This window comes from Pelodiscus sinensis, chromosome 3, assembly GCF_049634645.1.
Source record: "Pelodiscus sinensis isolate JC-2024 chromosome 3, ASM4963464v1, whole genome shotgun sequence".
In the NCBI taxonomy this organism is placed as follows: Eukaryota; Metazoa; Chordata; order Testudines; family Trionychidae; genus Pelodiscus; species Pelodiscus sinensis.
Window position 1 is genome coordinate 70,552,022 of NC_134713.1, and position 25,141 is coordinate 70,577,162.

General features: G+C 41.7%; 1 protein-coding gene across 2 annotated transcripts in view; it reads right to left on the minus strand.

Annotated features, from left to right (window-relative positions):
* CCNC (cyclin C) overlaps positions 1 to 22,599 on the minus strand; it is a 29,492-nt gene extending 6,893 nt beyond the window's left edge. Inside the window, exons 1-8 of one of the 2 annotated variants that reach the window (XM_006118436.4) lie at positions 22,387 to 22,599; positions 19,848 to 19,954; positions 15,234 to 15,318; positions 14,934 to 15,003; positions 12,982 to 13,033; positions 9,313 to 9,368; positions 3,789 to 3,824; positions 300 to 391 (exon numbers count right to left, since the gene is read on the minus strand). In XM_006118436.4, the coding sequence (XP_006118498.1) occupies positions 300 to 391; positions 3,789 to 3,824; positions 9,313 to 9,368; positions 12,982 to 13,033; positions 14,934 to 15,003; positions 15,234 to 15,318; positions 19,848 to 19,954; positions 22,387 to 22,418 (530 nt within the window). In that variant the 5' untranslated portion in view covers positions 22,419 to 22,599. Of the gene's footprint in view, positions 1 to 299; positions 392 to 3,788; positions 3,825 to 9,312; positions 9,369 to 12,981; positions 13,034 to 14,933; positions 15,004 to 15,233; positions 15,319 to 19,847; positions 19,955 to 22,386 lie in introns of those variants that run through there. The other variant, XM_075923926.1, reaches the window with a different exon arrangement.
* Between the last annotated feature and the right edge of the window lie 2,542 nt (positions 22,600 to 25,141).

Consider the following 25,141-nt stretch of genomic DNA (forward strand, 5'->3'; position numbering starts at 1 on the left):
AGGGCGCATGATGATGACCTGCCAAACCTCCATCAATACTAACTGTCTCAGGTGGGGACACTTGGTAGATTGCATTATTTGGAAAGGGGTATGCAGCCTAAAAAGTTTGAAAATCATTGATCTATTAGTTACACCATTGTCAACCCCTGTGTAGACACATTTACATCAATAAACTGCTGCAACTTTATGTGTAGAAATGGCCAAATCAATTCGTACTTGACAATTTCTGAAGGGTTTTTTCCCCCAAGTCAACTTTCCTACTGAAAGGATGCAGTAGTATTAACCTTTGTCTTCATTACCATGCGAGGGGTAGTAGCATGTCTTCTTGGCCCATATCTTGCACATATTGGAGCAAAGGTCTATAAGGATGATACACTATCAAACAGCAATCCTAGATACAAGTTTTAAAAAAATCAAATTATAATTATTATAGAAAATACACTGTCATGGGTTTGCATTATAAACACTGATTTAACAATCTATTTTTTATTTTTCCATTCAATTTAATATATTTTAGTATAATAGAACCCTAATTCTGGGATAATGAGGGAACCAAAATATACACTGATTGACAGACTGTCAATGTCCCATCCTTTCTTTTTCCCTTAAAGAGGCAAAGTGTCACATCTGCAGCACACTGAAACCTCAATTGTCTACAAACCCATAATTCCCAACTGAAAATTCAGAACACTGCCAGAAAACAGTCTGTCACTAAATAATACTATATATGAGAAACTTGCCAAAATAATTGACACTGGTTTAAAAAGTCTACACAGCTCTAATTTTTTTCCTTATTCTTAAAGTTAGAGTGTACAAGAAAGAATAAAAAAAAAATCAATCCTCATCTTCCAACAATACCTAGTTAGCAGTATGCAACAATAGAGGGCTGCGTCAGTGAATATGTGCTACACACAAAGCAGAAATCAAAAATTAGCTATACAGTGATTCAGGGGCAAATGTTATTTGTCACAAAAAGTAAATAAAGTCAGTTGCAATTGATGTCTAATTAATTATCAAGATCAGAAACTGTTCCTAAGCATAGCACAGGACAATAACATTCAAAACACCTCTTTCTCAACAAAAGAAATATTACTCCTGTTACAAATATACAGAAAGCCATACACAGCAAATTTAGGACATTTCATTGCTGCAATAACTTCAAGCATGTTGTTCTTCCAGATCTATAAAAATTAACGCAGGTTTCATATCTTTATCATGCATTTATAAGGTATAATCATCTGAAGTGTGATCTAGTTATCTGACCTGACTCCCTGTGCAACATTAAGATAATCCCAACAATAATCCTAACAAAAAGAGTCGGGGTAGCTAAATGTTAGCATGATGCTCAAAAGACGTACACACTAAATAATTTAGTATTTGGGCAACTCAAAGAACTGCAAACTTGTATTTGGTGCATTTACTGAATACAGCAGTGGTGACATTACAAACATACAACACAATTACATATTTTAAATCTAATGTTCAAACAACATTAGGTTGCAGTGTTAAGCATTCAAAAGTTAGGAAACATCAGGTTTTCAGATCCCTTTGTTACCTTAATTTGGTCTTCTTTGAATAATGCTCTAGTCTATATACAGTTACATGATTGAATGCTATTTAATCGTGACTGTACTGTTCCACAGGACTCTAGCCTCACTGAGTACAGAAAATAAATGAAGTTCAGGGAATGAGGCAGTACTGAATATTTATTTTTATCTTCATTGTCAATGTCTGGCCCCATCTTAACAGGATACAACCCAACTTCTTCAACAAACACAGAATTATTAATTTCCTTGTGGTATTTTCTAGAGCACTAGCCATCCTAATGTCTGAATGCTTCACAAATATTAATTTATCTTTAAATTTTCACTGTAAGAATTTGAATGTCGATGTTTAGTTATTTTGGCAATCTGCCAAAGTTAACTGAAAGGAAAATGGCAACTTTAAAAAATGTGTCTCAGACAAACCTGAGCAGAATTTCATAATACAAAAGAGACATTGCTATCTCTGACCCTAGCGTCATCAACCTGTCAAATATCAGAGTCCTTCTACACACAACGGAGGTATACGAGTTTTTAAAAAATGATCATTAGAACCCTATAGAGTATGTCTACACTACAGCATTATTTCTAATAGCTAATTTCAAAATAACACGTCTACACACAAAATGCATTTCGAAATAGCATTTGGCTATTTCGAAATAGCGTGCCCATACTGAATCGCATTTAAGGCTGGCTGGAACCAGGTCCGGCAGGATATCAGATCAGGAGTTACTTTGTGTGGCTGCTGCCTGAGGCTATCTGAGGCCTGTGCTTAAAGGGACCCCCCTGGACATCCAGTTCTCAGCTTTCCCTGCTTGTTTGCCTACCTCGATGAGGGACAGCAAAGCATTTTGTCTCTGCGTGCTCTGGTTGCCCTCACTCGGGACACCACAGCACTCTGCAACATGGAGCCAGAGCTGTCTCTGGGCATGTTGGTGCTTCTCGTGGACATGTTGCTACGAGCCTGGCTGCACTTTCTGCAGGCTGCCATCCGGGAGGTCCATCAGAGGTGGGGGGAGAGCTGTCAGAATCCAGGAGGCCCTGCAGGAGAGCTTCCATCCTGAGGAGCACTAAGAGCATCCCTGGTCTACCCCACTGGGGGCTTGTGCCTCATTCCTCCCTCACGTCCTTCCACTTACCCCTTCCTAATGTAAAATAAAATACTTGTATTTTCATGAACACAAACTCTCTTTATTTAACAAAACTGGGGGGGGGGAGGGATGAAACTCTGGTGAGAATGGGGAAAGGAGGCAGGAAAGGGGAGGTGGAAACCTGGGAGGAGGGACCTGGAAGGGGGAAGCAAGGGGAAGAACGGGGAGGAGAAGCTCAAGGTTGGAAGTCTCGCCGGACCAACTTGATTTTCATGCAAACCTGCTCCCGGGTTTGCATGTGGCCTTTGGTGGCCTGGCTGGCAGCTATCCTGCCATAGACAGCCGCGTTCCTCCATCTAGTGCAGAGATCATGGATGTCGGGGGCATCCCCCCCAAACCTGAATAAGGTCCATGATCTCCACCCTGGATCAGGAAGGCACCCACCTTCTCCGGGCCCTGGCAGGCTCCTGGGAGCTGGCAGACTGCTCCTGGGGAATGGTGGAAGGCTGGCTGCCAGAGGCTTGCTGACTCATGTTTTGGGGCCACTGGGTCAAGGGCAGTGACTGCTGGCTCTGGGCTGGCAGGTTTGGAGCTGGCACAGGCACTGTGGCCAGAGTCAACCCCTTTAAGGGCTCCAGTAGGGGGAGGGAGAGGAGTGTTCTTGGTTGAGGCTGGAGTGGACACCAGGGCACCCTGGGAAGGCCGAAGGCCCCCTATTTCGAAATAAGTGTCTACACAGCACTTATTTCGACATAGCTATTTTGAATTTGGCATTATTCCTCGTAGAATGAGGTTTACCAAATTCAAAATAAGCGCTCCACTATTTTGAATTAACTTCGAAATAGCGGTTTGGCTGTGTAGACGCTAGTAAAGTTATTTCGAAATAACGGCTGTTATTTTGAAATAACTTTGCTGTGTAGACATACCCATACTGTGCGAAGTAGTAGGCAACCTAAATACACAGGGCCACTAACCTCCCTATATTCAAAAACAAAACAAAAACACAAGTTATTGAGAAAAAGAAGACAATAAGAACTTCACAATGAAATTCAGGTTGAAAAAACAAACAGCAGTTCCAAACATATATTTAATATGCGCAGAATCCAGAATAGTCTTGCTAGGTAAAAATACATGAATGTAATAGAAAGACACCTACCATTAATTCTAAAAGATAGAATTCACATTCTAATATCTGCAAAGAATTAAAAATATAATTAAGCAACAATTTTCTCTTAACAGGAAAGAATATGTTAATCAGTAGCCAGACTAATATTTTTTTCATATATGCATTCCCATATACTATGAATTCCACAAGAAACCCCAGTCATTCCCTAGCAGTTTTACCATTGCAAAATTTCTTTTGTAGAAACACTACAAACCAATTAAGAAATATCTCAACAAAAAACATTTATTGCACTAGTCAACTATCATCATTTTAATACCCACTCCATTTCTAAGGACAGTTTCTTTTCTGTCACTGCTTTGCGTGTAAGTATTTTCATGTAACCACTGTACATGTGTGTTCTGTAATCTATTTAATCTATTCTGTAATCTATTTAAGTACTTAGGCTGCTTTGTTCACGTGGGGCTGGATCTTGCAAAATGCTGAATGCCCCCAACTTTATTTAAATTTCAAATAAAATTGAAGGCTCTTTGTGCCTTAGTAGGTTTAGTTTAGCTACTGTTACCGCAAAGACTGAAATGAAATGGAAAAAATATCTGGCATATTGACAAAGATGAATAGGATATTAGAGTATAAAATGTTACTAAAATATTCTGTGAAATTATAGTCATCAAGACATCTCATATTCAAGACTCGGGATGAAGTTTCCTGTGGTGTTGGTTCCACAATTTTATAACTTATGCTACATCTAGGTGTGGGTACATGGAACTGATACCATAACAGATAACTGAATGTTGACTCAACAACAACCAGAAGAGCAGTTCTATTCACTATTATACTTTTATGTAGCTTTAATCCTAAAATAGTAGCACAGTATTGCCCCACATATCTAGATCAAGATCTAAAGCAGAGTTAATATATATAACATTGGGCTGGCTAGCTCAGCTAGAGAGCAGTAAAAAGATAAATGAAAAATTATACTGAGATTAGAATTTAGTAGCATTCTTTTATGTAGTACAGTTACCAAGAGTGTAAGGAGACTCGTTTTACCTTTGGAAATACGACAGTAAAATCTAAAAGTAAATGCATTTGAAAAAATATATATTTTATATTAATAAAATCTGCATCAATCCCCTCGTCATTTTGAGGCTGCATTACCAAAGATCTTGCCTTCAAAATGAGGCTGTAGAGCAGTTTTTAAACTAAGAGATGGGGGAAAGCCGATTGGTGCGGAGATGCACGTAAATCGGAGAGAGACTTCTCTTAGAGGAGAATCCGTTGATAGAGATTCTCTAAGCTGTAGTCGGAAAGAGAGGAGGGGAGAGGGCAAACCATTGGCCAGAGCTGACAAACAACCGCATACAAAGGAATCCAATGCATCAGGGAAGGGCAGACAAATAACCAGTGGCAAATTTTTAAAGTGCTTGTACACAAATGTTAGGAGTCTGACTAATAAGATGGGTGAACTAGAGTACCTCGTATTAAATGAGGAGATAGACATAATAGGCATCACTGAAACCTGGTGGAATGAGGAAAATCTGTGGGACACAATCATACCGGGATATAAAATATATAGAAAGGATAGAGCAGGCCGGGTGGGTGGCGGAGTGGCACTGTATGTGAAAGATAATGTAGAATCAAATGAAATAAAAATATTAAGTGAATCAACATGTTCCATAGAATTGCTATGGATAGAAATTCCATGCTCCAATAATAAGAAATTAGCAGTAGGGATATATTACCGACCACCTGACCAGGACAGCGATACTGACATAGAAATGCTGAGGGAGATTAGAGAGGCTACCAAAATAGAGAACTCTATAATAATGGGGGATTTTAATTATCCCCATATTGACTGGATACATGTCACCTCAGGAAGAGAAGTGGAGATAAAATTTCTCAATGGCTTAAATGACTGCTTCTTGGAGCAGTTAGTGCAGGAACCCACAAGGGGAAAGGCAATTCTCGATTTAGTCCTGAGTGGAGTGCAGGATCAGGTCCAGGATATAACCGTTACAGGACCGCTTGGGAATAGTGACCATAATATAATAACATTCAACATTCCTGTGGTGGGAAGAACACCTCAGCAGTCCAGCACCCTGGCATTTAATTTCAAAAAGGGGAATTACGCAAAAATGAGGAGGTTAGTTAAACAGAAATTAAAAGGCACAGTGACTAGAGCCAAATCCCTGAAAGCTGCATGGAAACTTTTTAAAAACACCATAATAGAGGCCCAACTTAAATGTATACCCCAAATTAAAAAACATAGCAAGAGACCTAAAAAAGAGTCACCATGGCTTAACCACCATGTAAAAGAAGCAGTGAGGGACAAAAAGGTATCTTTTAAGAAGTGGAAGTCCAATCCTAGTGAGATAAATAGAAAGGAACATAAACACTGTCAAATCAAGGGTAAACATGTAATAAGAAAAGCAAAAAAAGATTTTGAGGAACAGCTAGCCAAAAACTCAAAAAGAAATAACAAAATGTTTTTTAAGTACATTAGAAGCAGGAAGCCTGCTAAAAAGCCTGTGGGTCCCCTAGATGATCGAGCTATAAAAGGAGCAATCAAGGACGATAAAGCCATTGTGGAGAAACTAAATGATTTCTTTGCTTCAGTCTTCACGGCTGAGGACGTTGGGGAGATTCCTGAATCTGCACCGTCCTTTGTGGGTGATGAATCTGAGGAACTGTCCCGGATTGAAGTGTCATTAGAGGAGGTTTTGGAACAAATAGAAAAACTCAATGTTAACAAATCTCCGGGACCGGATGGCATTCATCCAAGGGTTCTAAAAGAACTTAAATGGGAAATTGCTGAGCTATTATCTGTGGTTTGTAACCTATCCTTTAAATCGGCTTCCGTACCTAATGACTGGAAAGTAGCCAACGTGACACCAATATTTAAAAAGGGCTCTAGAGGCGATCCTGGCAATTACAGACCGGTAAGTCTAACTTCAGTACCGGGCAAATTAGTCGAAACAATAGTAAAGAATAAAATTGTGAAGCATGTAGAAGAACATAATTTGTTGGACAAAAGTCAACATGGTTTCTGTAAAGGGAACTCCTGTCTTACTAATCTATTAGAGTTCTTTGAAGGGGTTAACAAACATGCGGACAAGGGGGATCCAGTAGATATCGCATACTTGGATTTTCAGAAAGCCTTTGACAAGGTCCCTCACCAAAGGCTCTTGTGTAAATTACATGGCCATGGGATAAGAGGGAAGGTCCTTTCTTGGATTGAGAACTGGTTAAAAGACAGGAAACAAAGGGTAGGAATAAATGGTAAATTTTCAGATTGGAGACGGGTAACTAGTGGTGTACCCCAAGGGTCAGTCCTGGGACCAATCCTTTTCAACTTATTCATAAATGATCTGGAGAAAGGGGTAAGCAGTGAGGTAGTAAAGTTTGCAGATGATACCAAACTGTTTAGGATAGTCAAGACAGAAGCAGACTGTGAGGGACTCCAAGACGATCTCACCAAACTGAGTGATTGGGCAACAAAATGGCAAATGAAATTTAATGTGGATAAGTGTAAAGCCCCAACGCGGTGCCCGAGGGCGCCATGGCGCCCGCCGGAACATCTGGGTTGGCCCCGCCCCCGGCGCGTGGCACACGCATGGTGCCGGCTCCAGGCCCGGGACGCATGGGCGGCCCCTCCCCTGGTCGCGTGGCACATGCGCAAGGCCAGCCCGGGGCGCGTGGGCGGCCCCAGCCCCGGCCCCAGGGCACATGTGCGGTGCCGGCCTGGGGCGCGTGGCTCGTGGGCGGCCCGGGGCGTGCGGCCCATGCACGGTGCCGGCCCGGAGTGCGTTGCCGGCCCCTGCCCCGGGCGCGCGGCACATGCGCAGTGCCGCCCCCGGGCGCGCCGCTCGTGGGTGGCCCCGTCCCCGGGCGCGCGGCTCCTGCGTGGCCCCGCCTCCGGGCGCCCGGCAGCCACGCAACGTTGGGGACCACTGGTGTAAAGTAATGCACATCGGGAAAAATAACCCCAACTATACGTACAGTATGATGGGGACTAATTTGGCTACGACAAATCAGGAAAAGTATCTTGGAGTTATCGTGGACAGTTCTCTGAAAACTTCCACACAGAGTGCAGCGGTGGTCAAAAAGGCAAATAGGATGCTAGGAATTATTAGGAAAGGGATAGAAAATAAGACCCAGAATATCTTACTGCCCCTGTATAAAACTATGGTACGCCCACATCTTGAATACTGTGTACAGATGTGGTCTCCTCACCTCAAAAAAGATATTTTGGCCTTGGAAAGGGTTCAGAAAAGGGCAACTAAAATGATTAGGGGTTTGGAATGGGTCCCATATGAGGAGAGGCTAAAGAGACTGGGACTTTTCAGTTTAGAAAAGAGGAGACTGAGGGGGGATATGATAGAGGTCTATAAAATCATGAGTGGTGTGGAGAGGGCTGATAAAGAAAAGTTATTTATTAGTTCCCATAATAGAAGAACTAGAGGACACCAAATGAAATTAATGGGTAGCAGGTTTAAAACTAATAAAAGGAAGTTCTTCTTCACACAGCGTGTTGTCAACCTGTGGAACTCCTTGCCAGAGGAGGCTGTGAAGGCTAGGACTATAATAGAGTTTAAAGACAAGCTGGATAAATTCATGGAGGTTAGGTCCATAAAAGGCTATTAGCCAGGGGATAAAATGGTGTCCTTGGCCTCTGTCAGAGACTGGAGAGGGATGGCAGGAGACAAATCGCTTGATCATTGTCTTCGGTCCACCCTCTCTGGGGCACCTGGTGCTGGCCACTGTCAGTAGACAGGATACTGGGCTAGATGGACCTTTGGTCTGACCCAGTACGGCCGTTCTTATGTTCTTATGTAGGCACTTCTTCACTCTAAAAGGACATACTTTTATTACAGATTAAAAAACTCTTAACATGAGCCAACTGTTCCGATGTGTAGTAGGCCTGATAATTATCCCAGGAATTAGAATTACTTTGATCTACCTTGTAGCAGTGTACTTTGTAACCAACAATAAAATATAAGATATCAAACAAAGTTTCTCTCTCACTGATGAATAATTACTGCTATTTTATTTTGACCCACTTTGTTTCTCTATTCCCTTTATAATATTTCTGTCTGCTAATTTAAGGAAAGTAAGTGATACAAAAATAACAATTTCATCAAGAAACAGCAAAAATGGATGTGGTTATCCAAAGATGGTTTTCCTACAACCAATCCAAAGTTAATTGTGGAACTATATTATTTAGGAATTATTTAGCAAAGAATAGGATATTTCCATGGAAAACCTGAAAAAATTGTTTCCAAAGAATTGTTTAGTTAAAATTTTTCTCAGTTGAGCCCTAACTTGAGATTTAATTGCCTCTTGATAAATACGGTACACTGTACTATTTTGTATCAAACAGTTACAATGTTGTAGCCATATGAATTAAACAAAAAAGGCAAAGGAACTAAATATTTATGCAGAGCCAGTATGGTGAAGTCAGGTCACTACATTGTTGCTACAGAGCTGTTCCACCTGTAAAAAATATATAGTTTATTCCTGCTCACACATGCTATGTATTTATTTGAGTTATACTTACATGATTCATCCTATAAGGAAACTCCTTTGGAAAGGCATACGAAAACCTAGTTTTCACTGCAGTAAAAAAAACAAAAACAAAAAAAAGATCAATCTATTAAAAATTATATAATTGTATCATATTCTTTACCTATTGCTATTATTTAAAGAACCGCAAATCCTCTTATTTGGTCATTAATCATCTGCTGCTATAGATAAAGAACAATCCTTTTTGGAAGAGAATTAACTCGATTGTAAAACTCAGTTATTTAATTCCTGAAAGGTGAAGTTTCATTTCAATACAGACAGACAGCTCTGTCAGATCATGCATTTTAAAGCTATTTTGAAGATCCTACTCTTAACACAATGGACATTTAACATTTTCTGATCAGACAGTATTCCCTGTCATAAAGAACCAGAATAATTTACAGCCTGATTCTGTTAAGTCTCTATAGCATTAGTGGGTGGAGGGTCTAGCCCTCTGAACAACTAAAGGATTGAATCTGAAGTTTTAAAGTACAGGCAGTCCCTGGGTTACATGGATCCAACTTATGTCGGATCCCTACTTAAGAACGGGGTGCTGCGCCCCCCCCCCCCAGCAGACCGCTGAGATGCATTGCAGCGGTCCCACCGCCCGCGTCCTCCACGGCGAGAAAAGCCGCTCCGCGTCTCCCTGGTCTGCTAGTGCGCCCCCCTCCGCCCCCAGCAGACCAGGCTTTTCTCGCCGCTGGTCAGTTTCAGCAGCGGCTGACTTGGGGACACCTGGGGCAGAGCAGCTGGGGTGCTGCCAGGTTGGTCCAGTAGCGCCGAGGAGCGGCGCTGCGGGACCAACCCAGCAGCACTCCAGCTGCTCTGCCCCAGGCGTGTCCGATTCAGCCGCTGCTGGTCAGTTTCAACAGCGGCTGAATCTGGACGCCTGGGACAGAGCAGCTGGGGCGCTGCCGGGTAGGTCCCCGCAGCGCCGTACCTCGGGGCTGCAGGGACCAACCCAGCAGCACCCCAGCTGCTCTACCCCAGGTGTCCCCAAGTCAGCTGCTGCTGAAACAGATCAGCGGCTGATTCCAGGAAGCCCGGGGCAAAGCAGCTCTGCCTCGGGCTTCCTGTAGTCAGCCGCTGGTCAGTTTCATCAGCGGCTGAATCGGGGACACCTGGGGTACAATATGTACCAGTTCCGACTTACATACAAATTCAACTTAAGAACAAACCTACAGTTCCTATCTTGTACGTAACCCGGGGACTGCCTGTATGTATGCACATGTGCTTCCATATGAATTCTGTCTATGTGATCATGCCAAGAGATGGAAATTTTAGTTATTTCAAATTAAAAGGGAATTTTTTAGTTGGTTGATAGATTAAAAAGAATAATGACCTGCTCACTGATTACGTGAATTATTTATTCAGCATACTACTATAACTTCATTTACTTGTTTTTTTTTACACCAGAAACAATATACAAACTAATGTAAACAATATAATTCTATAATAATTATAAAAACAAAACCTTGTGTATACCACTACATCCCAGAAAAACAGCATTAAAAGTGTTGGAAAGATATAACCTGACCAAGGCAAGTTTTAAACCCAAGTTGCAGGTCAGTTATACCCATCAGTGAATGGTCCTTTCATCATGGCTCTTTAATTGATTCTGAAGTAGGACAGAAAACGTCCTATTGGCAAAAGAATCCCAATATTTGGGAAGTGTTGTGGGGAAAAGATTTTATTTCCAAAGAATGCTGGAACGAGCTCCCTATTGAGCTGTTCCTCACCTTCAGGGGTATTGTAAAGAGCTTGCTAAAGATCAATTTAAGGTGCTTTCTACCCAAGTGGAAGTGTATATTACCTCTTCAGTGTCTCTAGCCACTGCATAAAGTGCAAAAGACCAAAATGCCTCAACCAACTTACAGATCTTCCTTTTTGTTAGTTGCCTTTTATGAATCTCCTACTTCTACCACTCATCCCTTCCCTCCTCTCCAAAATTCTCCACCAACCAGCTGAACCTGTGTTGCTGAAGAAGTTCTGCTAACAGAGGCACAAGCAGATGACAAAGATGAAGTTGAAGAAAACGTCACCTGTGCATTGTCATCAATATGTGCTCTCAAGTGCAGTGGAGTATTCCATTTTTAAAGCACTGAAGAGGACATTTCTCTACAGGATTCTGATGTAGGGGGATTTTAAAAAAAGCAAGATTCCTACAGACTAACATAAAATTTAGATTCCTGTATCTTTATCAAATACAGGTCTGCTTTCTTCATTGCTGTACAAACGTACCACACAAATCTGCCTTTTTGTTAAGATTTTAATGTAAAATGGCAAGTCTACTACTAACCGCAGTACCAATGTATTTTTAATCACAGAATTCTATATACATATTTTCAATTAAAGTATGTCAGTCTTTAGAAGATTATATCATATGCAACCTTAATCTTTTTCCAAATATCAAAATTTAGGATTCCATGAACTTTAAGATTCCAACCTGAAGATCTTTTATTTTTAAAACTAAAACTATATTATGGATGCCACTCTAGGTCAGCAATAACCTGTCCTCTAGAGTTGCTTGGGGTAGGACTGAGAAGCATTTCAGCTCCTGGTGGTGGAATTGTCCCAGGGCCAACCTAATGGAGTAATACACTGCACATGCAAGCTACAAATGCAGCCAATCACCTGCCCTCTCATGCTGTAAGTGAGGGTTTAAGTGCATTGACCTATATTTTAAAGAGCAATGCAGTGAGAAATTGTCAGCTGAGAGCAGCTGGACCTCATGGGCTGGATCATGGAATTCATCTACATAAGTCATTAGTTTAAGGACCTCAGTAAATGAGAGGAAGTTATAGGAGAGAATGGAAGAGAAGAATGAGGGAAATAATTTTAAGTGTTTTCTCTAACCAAATATTATCTCTATGAAAATTGAGTATCTTTTTGCTTTACCTATGAAAATGAATTATAATCTATAATAATGTGTTTGCAATGACTAATTTTCTTAACAAAAAGTATTTTAAAAATAAGTAAAAAGTATGGAGCTTTATCAAGAATCTCAAACAGAGCAATAGGTCTATGAAAGGGAATCACGAAAAAAAGGACAAATAAAGCTCAACTCATCTGATTTACACCTTTGTTTGAACTGAAACATAGAGCTGATTTTCAGGGCTTCTTTATTAGGATAATCATCATGGCACCTTATTTTTGGCTGTGATTTGCCTGATATGTTCCTACTAGAACTCATACCATTGTAAAATAATACATAAGAAAGACCTTTTCTTCCATATTCATCCTTAAAACAGGTGTCTTTTCTCATAAAAACATAGATGGTTAGAGTCCACAGATACAAAATTTTGTATTCACATCCGTACTTGTATCCACAAAAATGAGCAGTGGATATCCACATCTCTGGATGTGGATTCCCACTGATATCCACAAATTTGCAGGGTTCTAGATGCAAAATTTGTATCTACATCCAGAAAAGTGAGCCCTGGATAACCACATCCACATCCGCTTTATATCTGCAGAAGTCCAGAGATAAAGCAGATGTCCGTAGATTTGCAGGGCTCTACAGATTATATACAAGTTGTTCTTATGGAGCAAGGTTAAAAATCCCTCATGATTTAATAAGAAACCATTTATTTACTAAGTGAACATCTCTACCTTGAGAAGAGACTACTTAACATACTATAACAAATACATCATTTACACTTACATACAGAAGTAGCAGCAGAAATCAACCTTGTGTTTGAGACCACACCAAATTCCTGAGCAAAGAGTAGTAAATGAGATGATCAAGTTAGTATTGAACTTGCTGAAATGTCATCTGATCACAGTTCTTAATCAGTTTAAAAGCACTAGGTTTTGCTCTCTTGTTTCTTTTTTACATTGTATTTTAACTAAAATATTTTCTTCACTATTCAATTTCTCATTCTGATTGAAATAAGTTAATTATTTAAGTAAAAATATATCAAGACAGAAATTACTTTTCTTTTAATAATTACTCCACTGTTCTCATTAAAACAGAAATAGTAACAAACACTTAATGCTCAGAAATGTCAGATTCACATTTCCAGATTTATTTATAGTACCCATACAGAATAAGTAGTCACACTGCAAGATCAAACATCCCACTACCAATACATTATAACCTTGTTTGAGGGGAAACCCTATTCTAGAAAGCCATTGTTAATGTTGCTAGGGTAGCTCAATATCCAATACTGCTGGAAATATTAATAGAGAAGACAAGGCATTATTTACATAAGGTAATTTTATAGAACAATTCCTGCCAGTGCTAACACCAGTTCAGCTGTCCTTTTAACACTAGTGGGAGACCTATTACAGACAAGCCTTTGCTGGCATCCAGTGTTTTCCATACTGTGTAAATTAAAACTATGTATCTGTTATTTCTATCTGATATTTTCAGCAGATAATATTAACACAGTGATAAAAAGAAAATGAACATACACCAAATGCTGCCAGAGCTTAATCTATACAAAGACTTCCACTAGTGATAACCATGGTTCAGGTGAACCAGCTGTAACGTCAGCAGATTTTGTGTGTGAGAAAATTCCCTTGTATGGATACATTAAAGTTTTCAAATAACAGGTATGTTTTCTGGAAATGTGGACACTTAACAAGGAATGACCTGAGATCCTTTTATTTCACAAAGGGCTATGAACAGCCTCCAGATGATAAAAAAAAATCTCAGGCATTGCTTACCCTGGCCATGCTCACGTCAGGGAACTTCAGCTAGGAAGACTAGTATCTCCTTACTAATATCCTTTACCATCCAACTATATACACTCTTTTTTCAAAATAAACAGCTGAGCTACTGAAATTTTAAAAAGTAAGTGTGGTAAATTTTGGAGATCCCTTCCCATTTACAGTGAAAATCACAGTCGAATTTCAGTTATATTTGAAAACTAGAAGAAACATTTAACCAGTTTCTATACATAAAAGACAAAACTGAACAACAGAAAAATGGAAAATTGACAGAACAGCACAATTTTAGATTTATAAATAACTACAGGCAGTCCCCGGGTTACATGGATCTGACTTACATCGGATCCCTACTTACAAACGGGGTGAGGCAACCCCGCACTAGCTGCTTCCCCCCAGTAGACCAGGAAGACGCAAAGCTAGCGCCCTCCCCCCCCCACAGCAGACCAGGGAGACGCGGAGCGGCTTTTCACAGCAGACACCTCAGCTTGAGAATAAAGGACTGAGGGAAGTGAGGTGTGGGAGAATAAAACTGAGCTCTGGAGAAATGTTTGGCTAGAGTTTCCCCTACAATATGTACCAGTTCCGACTTACATACAAATTCAACTTAAGAACAAACCTACAGTCCCTATCTTGTACGTAACCCGGGGACTGCCTGTACATTAAAATATCATCTAAACATTCTATTAAAGGTTTTCAAGATCCTTTAGGGTTGAGAAAACAGGCCAGAAACTCAGGACACATTGTAAGTTTGAAATAATATTTTTTAGCAACTGTCACTGGGCCTTTTCTCTCTGATGCTAAAGCGATAGGAAAATCCATATACAAATAGAAGTTTGAACCCCCAAATCATGGAAACAACAAAAAATATCTTAAGAACCCTAAATGTTTCATCTCCCTTATATATTATATACTTTTACATTAGAAAATGATAATACTTCATACCTCTACTTTGGATGCCAAAAACACGCATGTAGGAGCCATTAATACTGGATCTATACTTTTTAGGGAATATCTGAAATGTTATAACAAAATTATATAGTGTTTTACTTTCACATATTAATCTTTCAAGAACACCACACTTTCTTTGGAAAAGTAAAAAGTAAAAACTTTAAATTAACATCGACAAACATTTTACACTATTCACAAACAAAAATTGTATTTTTATTTTATTATTGCATTTTAATAGGCTATCAAAATCTACCTAACAAATTATTCTTGTACCATCATAGTAAATAGTCCTACCTGGCATAGAATCTCTTGAAGTAGACTGTAGCAGTGGCAATAACTTGTTGTCTTAATTTAAGATGCTCACCTAAAGCCTGGATGACTTAAAAAAAATGAATATTTAAGTTGCATTTTTAATATGATTTAGTACCATTTATTGGGGCACTCTATGTGGGCCCAAAGGAAAAAACTGGGTTCAAAGGGTTCTCAAGCATCAATTGGCACCCTAGGTTAGTGAGTGGGCCACATGAGTGGCCCCCTTTCATTTCAGTGGGCCACAAGATTGTTATAACCGAGACGGTCTCACAGGATAAGGTAGTTTTCCTAATTGCATACCTAGAATTTGCAGGGTGTGCCGACTGAATTACAGGCAGTCCCCGGGTTACGTCAGTCTGCCTTAAGTCGGACCCCTAGTTACGAACGGGGGGGGTCCCCACTAGTGTGGGGTGCCTCCCCCACTGTCGTCGCCTCTGGCGGCGTGGGAGGCGCTTCCCCCCAGTAGACCAGGAGACGCGGAGCTAGCGCGCCCCCCCCCCAGCAGACCAGGGAGACGCAGAGCGGCTTTCCTTGCTGCGGAGGACGCGGGCGGCGGGACCGCCGAGACACGCCGCGATCCCGCCGCCCGCGTCCTCCTTGGCAAGAAAAGCTGCTCCGCGTCTCCCTGGTCTGCTGGGGTGGGGAGGGGGTGGCGCAGCTAGTGCAGCCAACGCCTGGGGTAGAGCAGCTGGGGGGCTGCCGGGTTGGTCCCACAGTGCCGAGGTACGCTCTGCCCCAGGCTTCCTGGAATCAGCCGCTGATTAGTTTCAGCAGCGGCTGACTTGGGGACACCTGGAGTAGAGCAGCTGGGGTGCTGCTGGGTTGGTCCCTGCAGCCCCGAGGTGCGGCACTGCGGGGACCTACCCGGCAGCGCCCCAGCTGCTCTGTCCCAGGCGTCCAGATTCAGCCGCTGTTGAAACTGATCAGCGGCTGATTTCAGGAAGCCCGGGGCAGAGCAGCTCTGCCTTGGGCTTACTGTAGTCAGCCACTGATCAGTTTCAGCAGCGGCTGACTAGGGAACACCTGGGGCAGAGCAGCTAGGGTGCTGCCGGGTTGGTCCAGTAGTGCTGAGGAGCAGCGCTGCAGGACCAACCCAGCAGCACCCCAGCTGCTCTGCCCCAGGTGTGTCCAATTCATCCGCTGCTGGTCAGTTTCAACAGCGGCTGAATCTGGACGCCAGTTCTGACTTACATACAAATTCAACTTAAGAACAAACCTACGGTCCCTATCTTGTACGTAACCCGGGGACTGCCTGTATAGCAGCATATTGATTGGACACAGAGGGAGTACACAGCTCTTATTGTCAATGTTGCACATAATCAGCAAGCTCCTCACTTTACGTGCTCTTGCTTTATGTGTATTTCACTATATTAATACTTCTAGGAAAAATCTACGTGGATGGAAATGAGCAGAATCTGGCAACCCTGCATATGGGCAACAGTAAACAAAATATCTTACAGGCCACACATAGGACACCCAATGGGCTGGATGCAGCCCACAGGCTACAGGTTGCTCACTACTCTTCTGAAGTGTTATCAGACAGCCCTCATTTTCAATTCAGAGGCTTGGCTCCAAAGAGACCATGTTTCAGTAGGCTATTCTGATAACAGAGGATGAATGCTGCAGTCTGTGATATATGTGGACTGAACCTTTTCTTAAAGGTGAGGATGACAATTTGGTGCATTATATACAAATTATGCATGTCCCTTGGGAAGGTGACCAGATACTACATAGCCCTCCACTGGGCAAAACTATGGGTGTCCAACAGTCTAAAAATTAACTATTTTAAATTAAAACCCATTACTTTTAAATACATTTCAAATTGAATAAAGCTGCCAAAATTAACACGGTCACTGGATTTGGCAGAGGCAGCAGGTGTTGGAGAAGTGACATATTTAGTCTAGGGAAAGGGGGTGGGAGACCAGAGGAAGCAGTCAGCTGCTCCATCGCAAAGTGTTCTCTGCCAGTTGGCCAAGAAGCAGCCCTGGTGTCAGCTGTGCAGGTAACTCATTTGGCCTCCCAAGCACAGGAGAGGTGCCAAGCACATTAGATGCATAAATCTGGGATACAGAACAGAGGTGGGATTTGAGAATGAAACATTACATTTTGCTACATGCTATTTCTCCTGTACTTCCCTCTCTGCTGTTAGTTCGAGCATGGCAATGCCCTATCAGTATCATGTCTTTTATACAGAGGTCTCAAGTTATGTCATTTAGTTCACACATAATATTGTTTAAATATGTACAGCAAAAAATAAACAATTCTTACACTGTATGGGAAGGATGTTACCACCTGTAATTATCTAGTTAGCTCATACACCATTGTGAACTGTCTCCCACAGACAACAAAAGCTCTTCACCCCAAATTCCAGGGCACAAACATCTCCCAACTGAGAACATGAAGGTTTTGGGGGCACAGCTGGCTGGAGCTGGGATAAACTTAAGGGAAACTCACTCTTCATAGCCTGTTCCCTGGCCACACACATTTTTTCTTCTGAAAAATCTATGTTTTGTGTTATGGTGAGGATTATGTTTATTCAAAGTCCCTGTTTCTAACTTCTGATGTCCTCACCCCATCAGAGAGGCACAGCTAAGGCAAGGCTGCCAATAGCAGCAAGGCTCATAAATAAGCAATGCTGCCAGAAAAGGGGCCAAGCTGCAACATGAAATATCTCTGCATGAACACCTGAATGTGTACAAGCTTCCCAATGAATCTTGGGACATTGACACAATTATAGTATTGTTTCCCCATGATCTGACTATAGGCTGTTGTCCTCCCACTGAGGATGATTTATAAGAAAAAAATCCACGTAGTAAGCCACATAGAACTTTCTAAATTTATTTTCCCCTCCCGTAGGGATTTTCTGCAAGGCTAAGAGTGGGCAAATGCTGGCCCACAGCTGGATCCAGTCTGCCAGACTTAGCGATGGTGGCCCACCAGGAGCTATGTTTACCTGTACGGCTGCAGGAACCAGTGGTCACAGCTCCTGTTGGACTCAGATCACTGTTCCTGGCCAATAGGAGCTGCGGGAAGCGTTGTCCCATTCCACACAGCTTTTCATTGCTTCCATTGATTGGGAGAGGCAATATGTGGCCAACAGGAGCTGTGACCACCATTACTTGCAGGCAGGCAAGTAAATAGAGTGGAGAGAGCCCACCAGGAGCTAAACCTGGCAAGCCGCCCCTGTCTTATCCACCCCTAAGAGGAGAGAGAGCTATCAAGTGAAATTTAGAAAAGTTAACTGAAATTGAAATTGAATATTTCAAATGAAGTATATTAAAGAACATTTTAAGTTGTTTTTCTCCAATATTTTTTTTAAAACTACGACTAAGTGCTTTCACAACCATTTCAAAAACCTGATTTTAAAATGAAAACATATCTGTTTAAAGTTCACATATTCTTCTTGACAGCTTGTAACCCAAACATCAGAGCTTCTGTGCCAATGCATAAACACCAGAAAAGGAAACTAATCTACCACAAGGGGACCATAGACTCTAGTTAGTTAACATCCACAATCCCACATATGAGAGTGATTACAAACATCCCTCCTTGGACAATGGTCATAGCTGATTTTATTTTTTTTAAAACTGACTTAAGTATGTAACAAAGTGACTTTGACAGTTAAAACTGACAATTCTGCTGTGTGTTTTTAATGTTTTTGTCCAAGAGAAGTGAAGTACTAAAGGCAAATCAAGGAAAAAAGTTAGATTTTTAAAATATTTCATACATCTAAAGTAATCTGAGTAACATAAATAAGGAAATATGTGACTGTTAATCTATCAGTGTCCTTTTAAATCTTGTTGCATTATAAAATCAGAATATTATTTTACTTTGTCCTCAAGGAATTTTAGGATAAACAATCCACTAGATATACACGAGTATTCACTAATTATTTGTGATGGGGGGGAGGAGAGGAGAAACAATCTGAGAGCCCGGGCTCCAACACTGCTATTGTCAGTCTCATAACAGAAACCCAAAACAGCTGTTTTGAGTCTGAGACTCATTGCTAAGTTTTTTTTTTGGGGGGGGGGGGGTTCCCCTACAGAATGGATATACCCTAAATCTCTTAATATGATATGTAGGCATTACAGTATAATGCTGATTACAGCAACAGCTACATTACTCAGGTTTTTAAAGATATCTCATTGCTCCCACACATCTATTCATGTGCTTACACAAGACTATTTATGTGTTTAGTTAGGTCCAGAATGTTTATCACCTTGCAGGATCAAGTCCTAAATAATTCCACTTCTTAAGTCTCTACATAGAAATTTCCTTTTTTTTTTTTTTTTTTGCCCTTCCTATCTTTACAGAAACATCTTGAAAATAAGAAGGAAGCCTATTAAAATTTCATACGATAACTAAGAAATACATGTACAGCTAGTTTATCTTTAAAACCCTCTGTACAACAAAGAGGACAGCTAATCTGGATAATATTTAAAAGACGGTTACTTTAAGTTACATGTTAAATATGTGGAGAGAATGTATATAAATGTTAATGAGAAAATTATTTATTCTAACCAACTGAAATATGGATTCAGACATGGGTAAATACAGTGTGGGTTAAACAGCAGAGTCAAAGATAAAAATGATTACCATTAGTAAAGAAAATCTGCAATTTCCAATATTCTTCTTCTGTCAGAAATTTCAAGTCCTTTTGGCGTTCCTTCAACAGATCTTGCTTATCCAAAATCCATTGTAAACTGGAGAGGGAAAGCAATTTAAAAAAAACTATGCCCAAACATTATGCAATGTCTTCAACTCCATTAGATTGCAGATTACATTTGTGGGAAACCAAGTTGATAGTGTCCCTTTAATCAAGTCTTGCAATAAGAGAGTCATGCTTGTGAAATAAATTTTCATTAGGGTCATTACAGTCAGCTTTGGGGAAAAAACAAAAAGTAAGAGGATTTATTTTAATTTTGTTGCTGAAAACTTTATACAACTGATAAACTATCACTTATTTATGTTTTATTCTATATTTTTCAAATATGAGTTTTTAAAATTCTGTATACTCAGAACTGAACTGCTCTGCAGTCTTCATTCTTGTATAATAATGAAATATGGTAACACTTCATTCTTGACTACTTTATGTACAGGGCTCGCCAAGCGGCAGCAAGTCCCATTCGCCAGCTGCGTGATTTTGTGCTGTTCTGCGTTCTGCGCATGTGCAGATCGCTTTGCACATGTGCAGATCGCTCTGCGCTGGCTCTTCTGGGTTGTAATCTACTCGCCACGGGCAAGTAGATTACATTATTTGTCGAGCCCTGTTTATGTATTTAGTTTAACTTTTGATTTCTCTCTCTCTCTTCTTGGTTCAGTTTATTATTCGACATTGAGTATTTATACAGCCATTCCTTGAGCATTTGCGGCTTTTCTACTGCACTCCCAATATACAACTGCTTAAAAGTGTTAATAAGATGGGATGCTACAATTAGCTTTTTTAATCAGTTTGCAACATTATTACTCAGATGCTTCATACAAATATTTACACATGTACTTCATTTGTGAGAGTCTAATTCTGAGATGGGTAATAATTTTGATGGGGGGGCACTCCAAGATTTTTGTAAGTGGTCAAGGACTGTACTTTTCTATGGAGGAGATGCAGAGCCTGAGATGGAGGTTGGGTGCAGAAGGGAGCTCAGTGTAGGGGATTGGGGTGCAGGAGAGGGTGAGGAGTCTGAAAGGGAGTTTGAGTGAAGAAGGGGGTTGTGATCTGGGGCAGTGTATTGGAGTACAGTATCCAGGAGGGGGTATTTGCACAAGAATAGATTTTGACCTGGGGAAGGGGCATAGAAGGGGATGCAGGGTCTGGGAGAGAGTTGTGACCTGGGATGGAGAGGTGCAGAAAGTTTATGTGGTGATCTGGGGCAGGGAGCTGGGGAGTGGGAGATAGTGGGGTGCCAGAGGCAGACTCCAGCCGGTAGACACTTACCTTAGGTGGCTCCTGGCCAGCGGCCCAACAGGGATGCCTGCCACAGCCCCAGGCTGCCCCAAACAGCCTCCATGTACTGCTCTGTACCATGCACTCCACCTGGGGAGTAGAGACTTTGCACTCTGTTCCTGTCGCAGGCCAATCATCGCAGTTCCCATTATCTAGAACTAGCCAATGGGAGCTGATGATTTGCATGAAGGCAGGGGCAACATGCAAAGTCTTCCCCCGTCAGAGGTGGGCAGCACCTAAAGTAATTTTGAGCAGCCTTGGGCTACGTATAAATCTAGAAAGTTCACCTATGTATACCTACATTGGAGTGAGATGGAAAATTAGGCATTTATTGGTAAATAATTGTTGTGCATTTGAGCATCTCCATTTATTATAATCAGGGTAGCCAAGTGAGTAACGAACAAAATAGAAGAGAAAGGAAATAGCTAAACTGCAGTTGTCATGAAAATTGCTACTAAGCCAAAAAAAGTATTAGCTGTTTTAAATATGTAGACATAAATATACTCTAACTCCTAAAGTAAATCAGATAGGTTTTTATTTTATTATTTATAAATATTTGCATTTAAGTCATTTTAATTAACAATAAATTATCAATTATAACTCCCTATGGATCCTATTTTAAATGGTCATATCCCTGTTTTTGCCAAAAGACATTCCTCTCCCATCACACTATTCTTCCTTCTGTCACAAGTTTTAGTGTCACACTCTGGATTTCCTTCTCAATTGCTTGGAGAATTTTTTTTTTTTTCATTTTGTTTTGTCTGTTAAAAAACCCACATTCTCTGGCTCACAATTTGGATGTGCCAAAACCGTGGAGAGGGGAGAAACAGTCATTTCTATTAGGATTCATAAATGATTGTCATTGTCCACTCCTCCAACCCCACTTTACAGCTTTCCACGTTAGTTTAATAAGTTTTCTATGGCCTTCGCTTTAAAACAAATAATGCAGTGGAAACGGGAGGAGGGGGAGAATCCGAAGCGAACTTGAATTGCACGAGCAATTCACCGGGTTAAAGAGCGCCTGGATGGGTGTAAAAGCCCGGGCCACCCGGCCGTGGTCTCCACAGCCCCTAGCCCAGCTGGCTGGCCAGTGGCCACCCCGACAGCCGGGCACCGCCTCCGCCCGGCCCCGCACCCCTCCTGCCGCAGCAGGCGCCCCAGGGCAGCCCCGCGCCGCCAGGGGCCACTCACTAGTGCGAGCTCTGCCAGAAGTTCCCTGCCATGGAGAGGGGCGCGGAGGCGGCTGCTCTGTGTCACGCTACCGAGGACCCCGCCGCTCAGCCCGGCAGCAGGAGGAGGAAGGAGGCGGCGGGAGCCCGGCGGTGTCCTGGCTCCGCCGACCGGCGGCGCACACTGCCGAGCGCGCCAGTTCCCGCGCAGGCGGGTTCCGCCTGGAAACAACCCCGCCGCCGCCGGGCCAGGCAGAGTCACCGGCAGGAGGGAGGCGGCGGGGACGGCTGAAGAGCGCGGGGGAGGGACAGAAATTCAGCGGAGCCCTGGTGCACACCGCGTGCTGGCCGGGCTCGGGGGGCTGCGGGGCGCTGCAGGCTGGGGCTGCACCTTGCACCGGCTGCTTCTGCTTTCTCTCTGCTGCACCTTGTATCCTTCCCCCGATTTCTAAGAGCAGACGGGCTAAGGCAAAGATTCCCTGCAGCCACCTGAATGGAGTGGTAGGACTGGAAGGGGCCTCCAGAGGTCATCTCATCCCGGCACTCACGGCAGGACTACGGATTATAGATCAATCCTTGGCAGCTCTTAGTCTACTAGCGGTTAAAAATCTCCAGTGCTGGAGACAGATACCTCAACCTCCCTGGATAATTTGTTCCAGTGCTTAACCGAACTGAACATAAGTTTTTCCTAATGCCCAACCTCAATCACTCTCGGTGCAAATTCAGCCCATTGCTTTTTGTTCTGTCCTTAAAGGTTAAGGAGAACATTTTCCCCCTCCCGTCTCCTTGTAACAGCCTTTAATGCACTTTCAGGCATACGTTCACTTTCTAATTGCACTCAGGTTACTATCTGTAAACCAGGCAATATATATATATATATATATATATATATATATATATATGGCAAGCAAGGGCTTGTATTTTGTTGCAAATTCTATTTCTTTTCTTACATCATCATCCATTCCTCCCACTCTAGTTGCCTCTTTAGCCCACCTGTTGTAGCCATCGGATACCTAATGTCTGACAGGACAGGAATTATGCAGTGTTATTGTAGCCCTCAAGCGTTTGAAACACATAGAGCTGTGCTTCAGGATGGGAACTGCCTTTTTCCCCCCAGCTTCAGGTGGTAGCCGAGTTAGTCTATACCAGATTATTAGTTGTTTTTTCTCCCCTCCCCCCAATTTGCCTACATAGTGCCTTGCTTAATGGGACAAGCAACAATAAAAGTAGACACGGTGTTTAACTTTCAGGATTGTGATGCATATAGCTCATTATAGGTACTATTACAAACAAATAAGAATAATAATTAGCTTTCTAGCTAGCATCCAGTATCAAGATATCGTGACAGTGATCCATAGATGTCAGAAGTGGCTTTTTTCTTTCAGCTTCACTAAGTGGCACACATTACAAACCATACAAAATACTGATTGAAAAAATTGTTTTCTTTACAAGCAACTCACATATCTAGCCACGTGGGTCTAATTTCACGTTCAGGGCCATAATTTCCAGATTACATCCAAGAAAATTTGTGGTGATCAGTTCTGGTTTGAGTAAATTTGATATAAGTAAATTGGGAGGGGTTGGGTTTTTTGGCAGATTTTGTTTGTTTGGAAGGGTGTCAAATTGTTGTTGATTGTGAACCTAAGATAATACTGTAACAATTATTACAGGTATTTTCATATATCATTCTAATTTTGGTTATATGCAAGAAGTATTAATTTGTCTACAAAGTGGCTGACTGCTATTTTGTACTGTTGTTAACACCAAAAAAAATCAATTCTTTAAATTTTACCTAAAAGTAGTACCATAAACATTAAAGTTTATGGTGCATCATCTACATATACAATAAAACTATTTCACCCCAGCATGTACCTTTCAGGAAATTGATTTTCTGACATATCACGTTGTTATTTTTATTATTTTATGTGTTACCATAAGATCTAGCAACTGTCATCATGGATCAGGACCCCATTGTGTTAGGTGCAGTACAAAAACAGAACAGAAAGAAGCCCCAAAAAGTTTACAATCAAATTATAAGACAATATGCTAGGATATACACTTTTAAAACACAAAATAGTACATGGTAGACATTATACCTCAAAAGAAAAATCAAATAAATCAAATTTTAAAGATAGATTAGATTAGATTAGATTAGATTAAATAGTGTGGGTTTTGCATAAGAAATCAAAGGTGGATAATAGATAATAAGCAGGAAAACTTTTCCAGGGTACTAACAAAATTAAGGGGGCAGGTTTTGACTCAAGCTATGGCTCTTTAAATTAATTTAGTGGTAAAAAGTGGCCACTAAACTGCTCTTAGCAGGCATCTGATTATTTCACCACCATAGCTGGCTAACCACTACTCCCTCCTGGTTCCCTAACAATGGTTGTAGACTAGGGATGTAAAATCCTGTTTAATTGGTTAAACAGGTAAATGCACTGCTGCCATTGTTTTAACTGTTTAACTAATTAAAGGGAGTGTGGTCAGAGGGGCTCTAGTCCTTCTGAAGTGCCCCTTCCCCCGACTGACTGGGCTCAGGCTAGAACAGCCCCTGCCACAGGCAAGGGTCCTCCAGCCTAGCTGCTTTCTGCCCCCATATGTGGGCTGCTGCTGAGATTTCCGGCCACCATGTAGGTGTCCCTGCTGTAACGCCTGCCCCGCCCACATGGGGGAGGGCTCGACAGGGCTGAAGCAGCCCTCTGCCCATGGCTGGGCTACAAGCAGGGGGACTGCTCCTGGGTACAGATTAACCGTTATCTGGTAAGCATCCACCATTA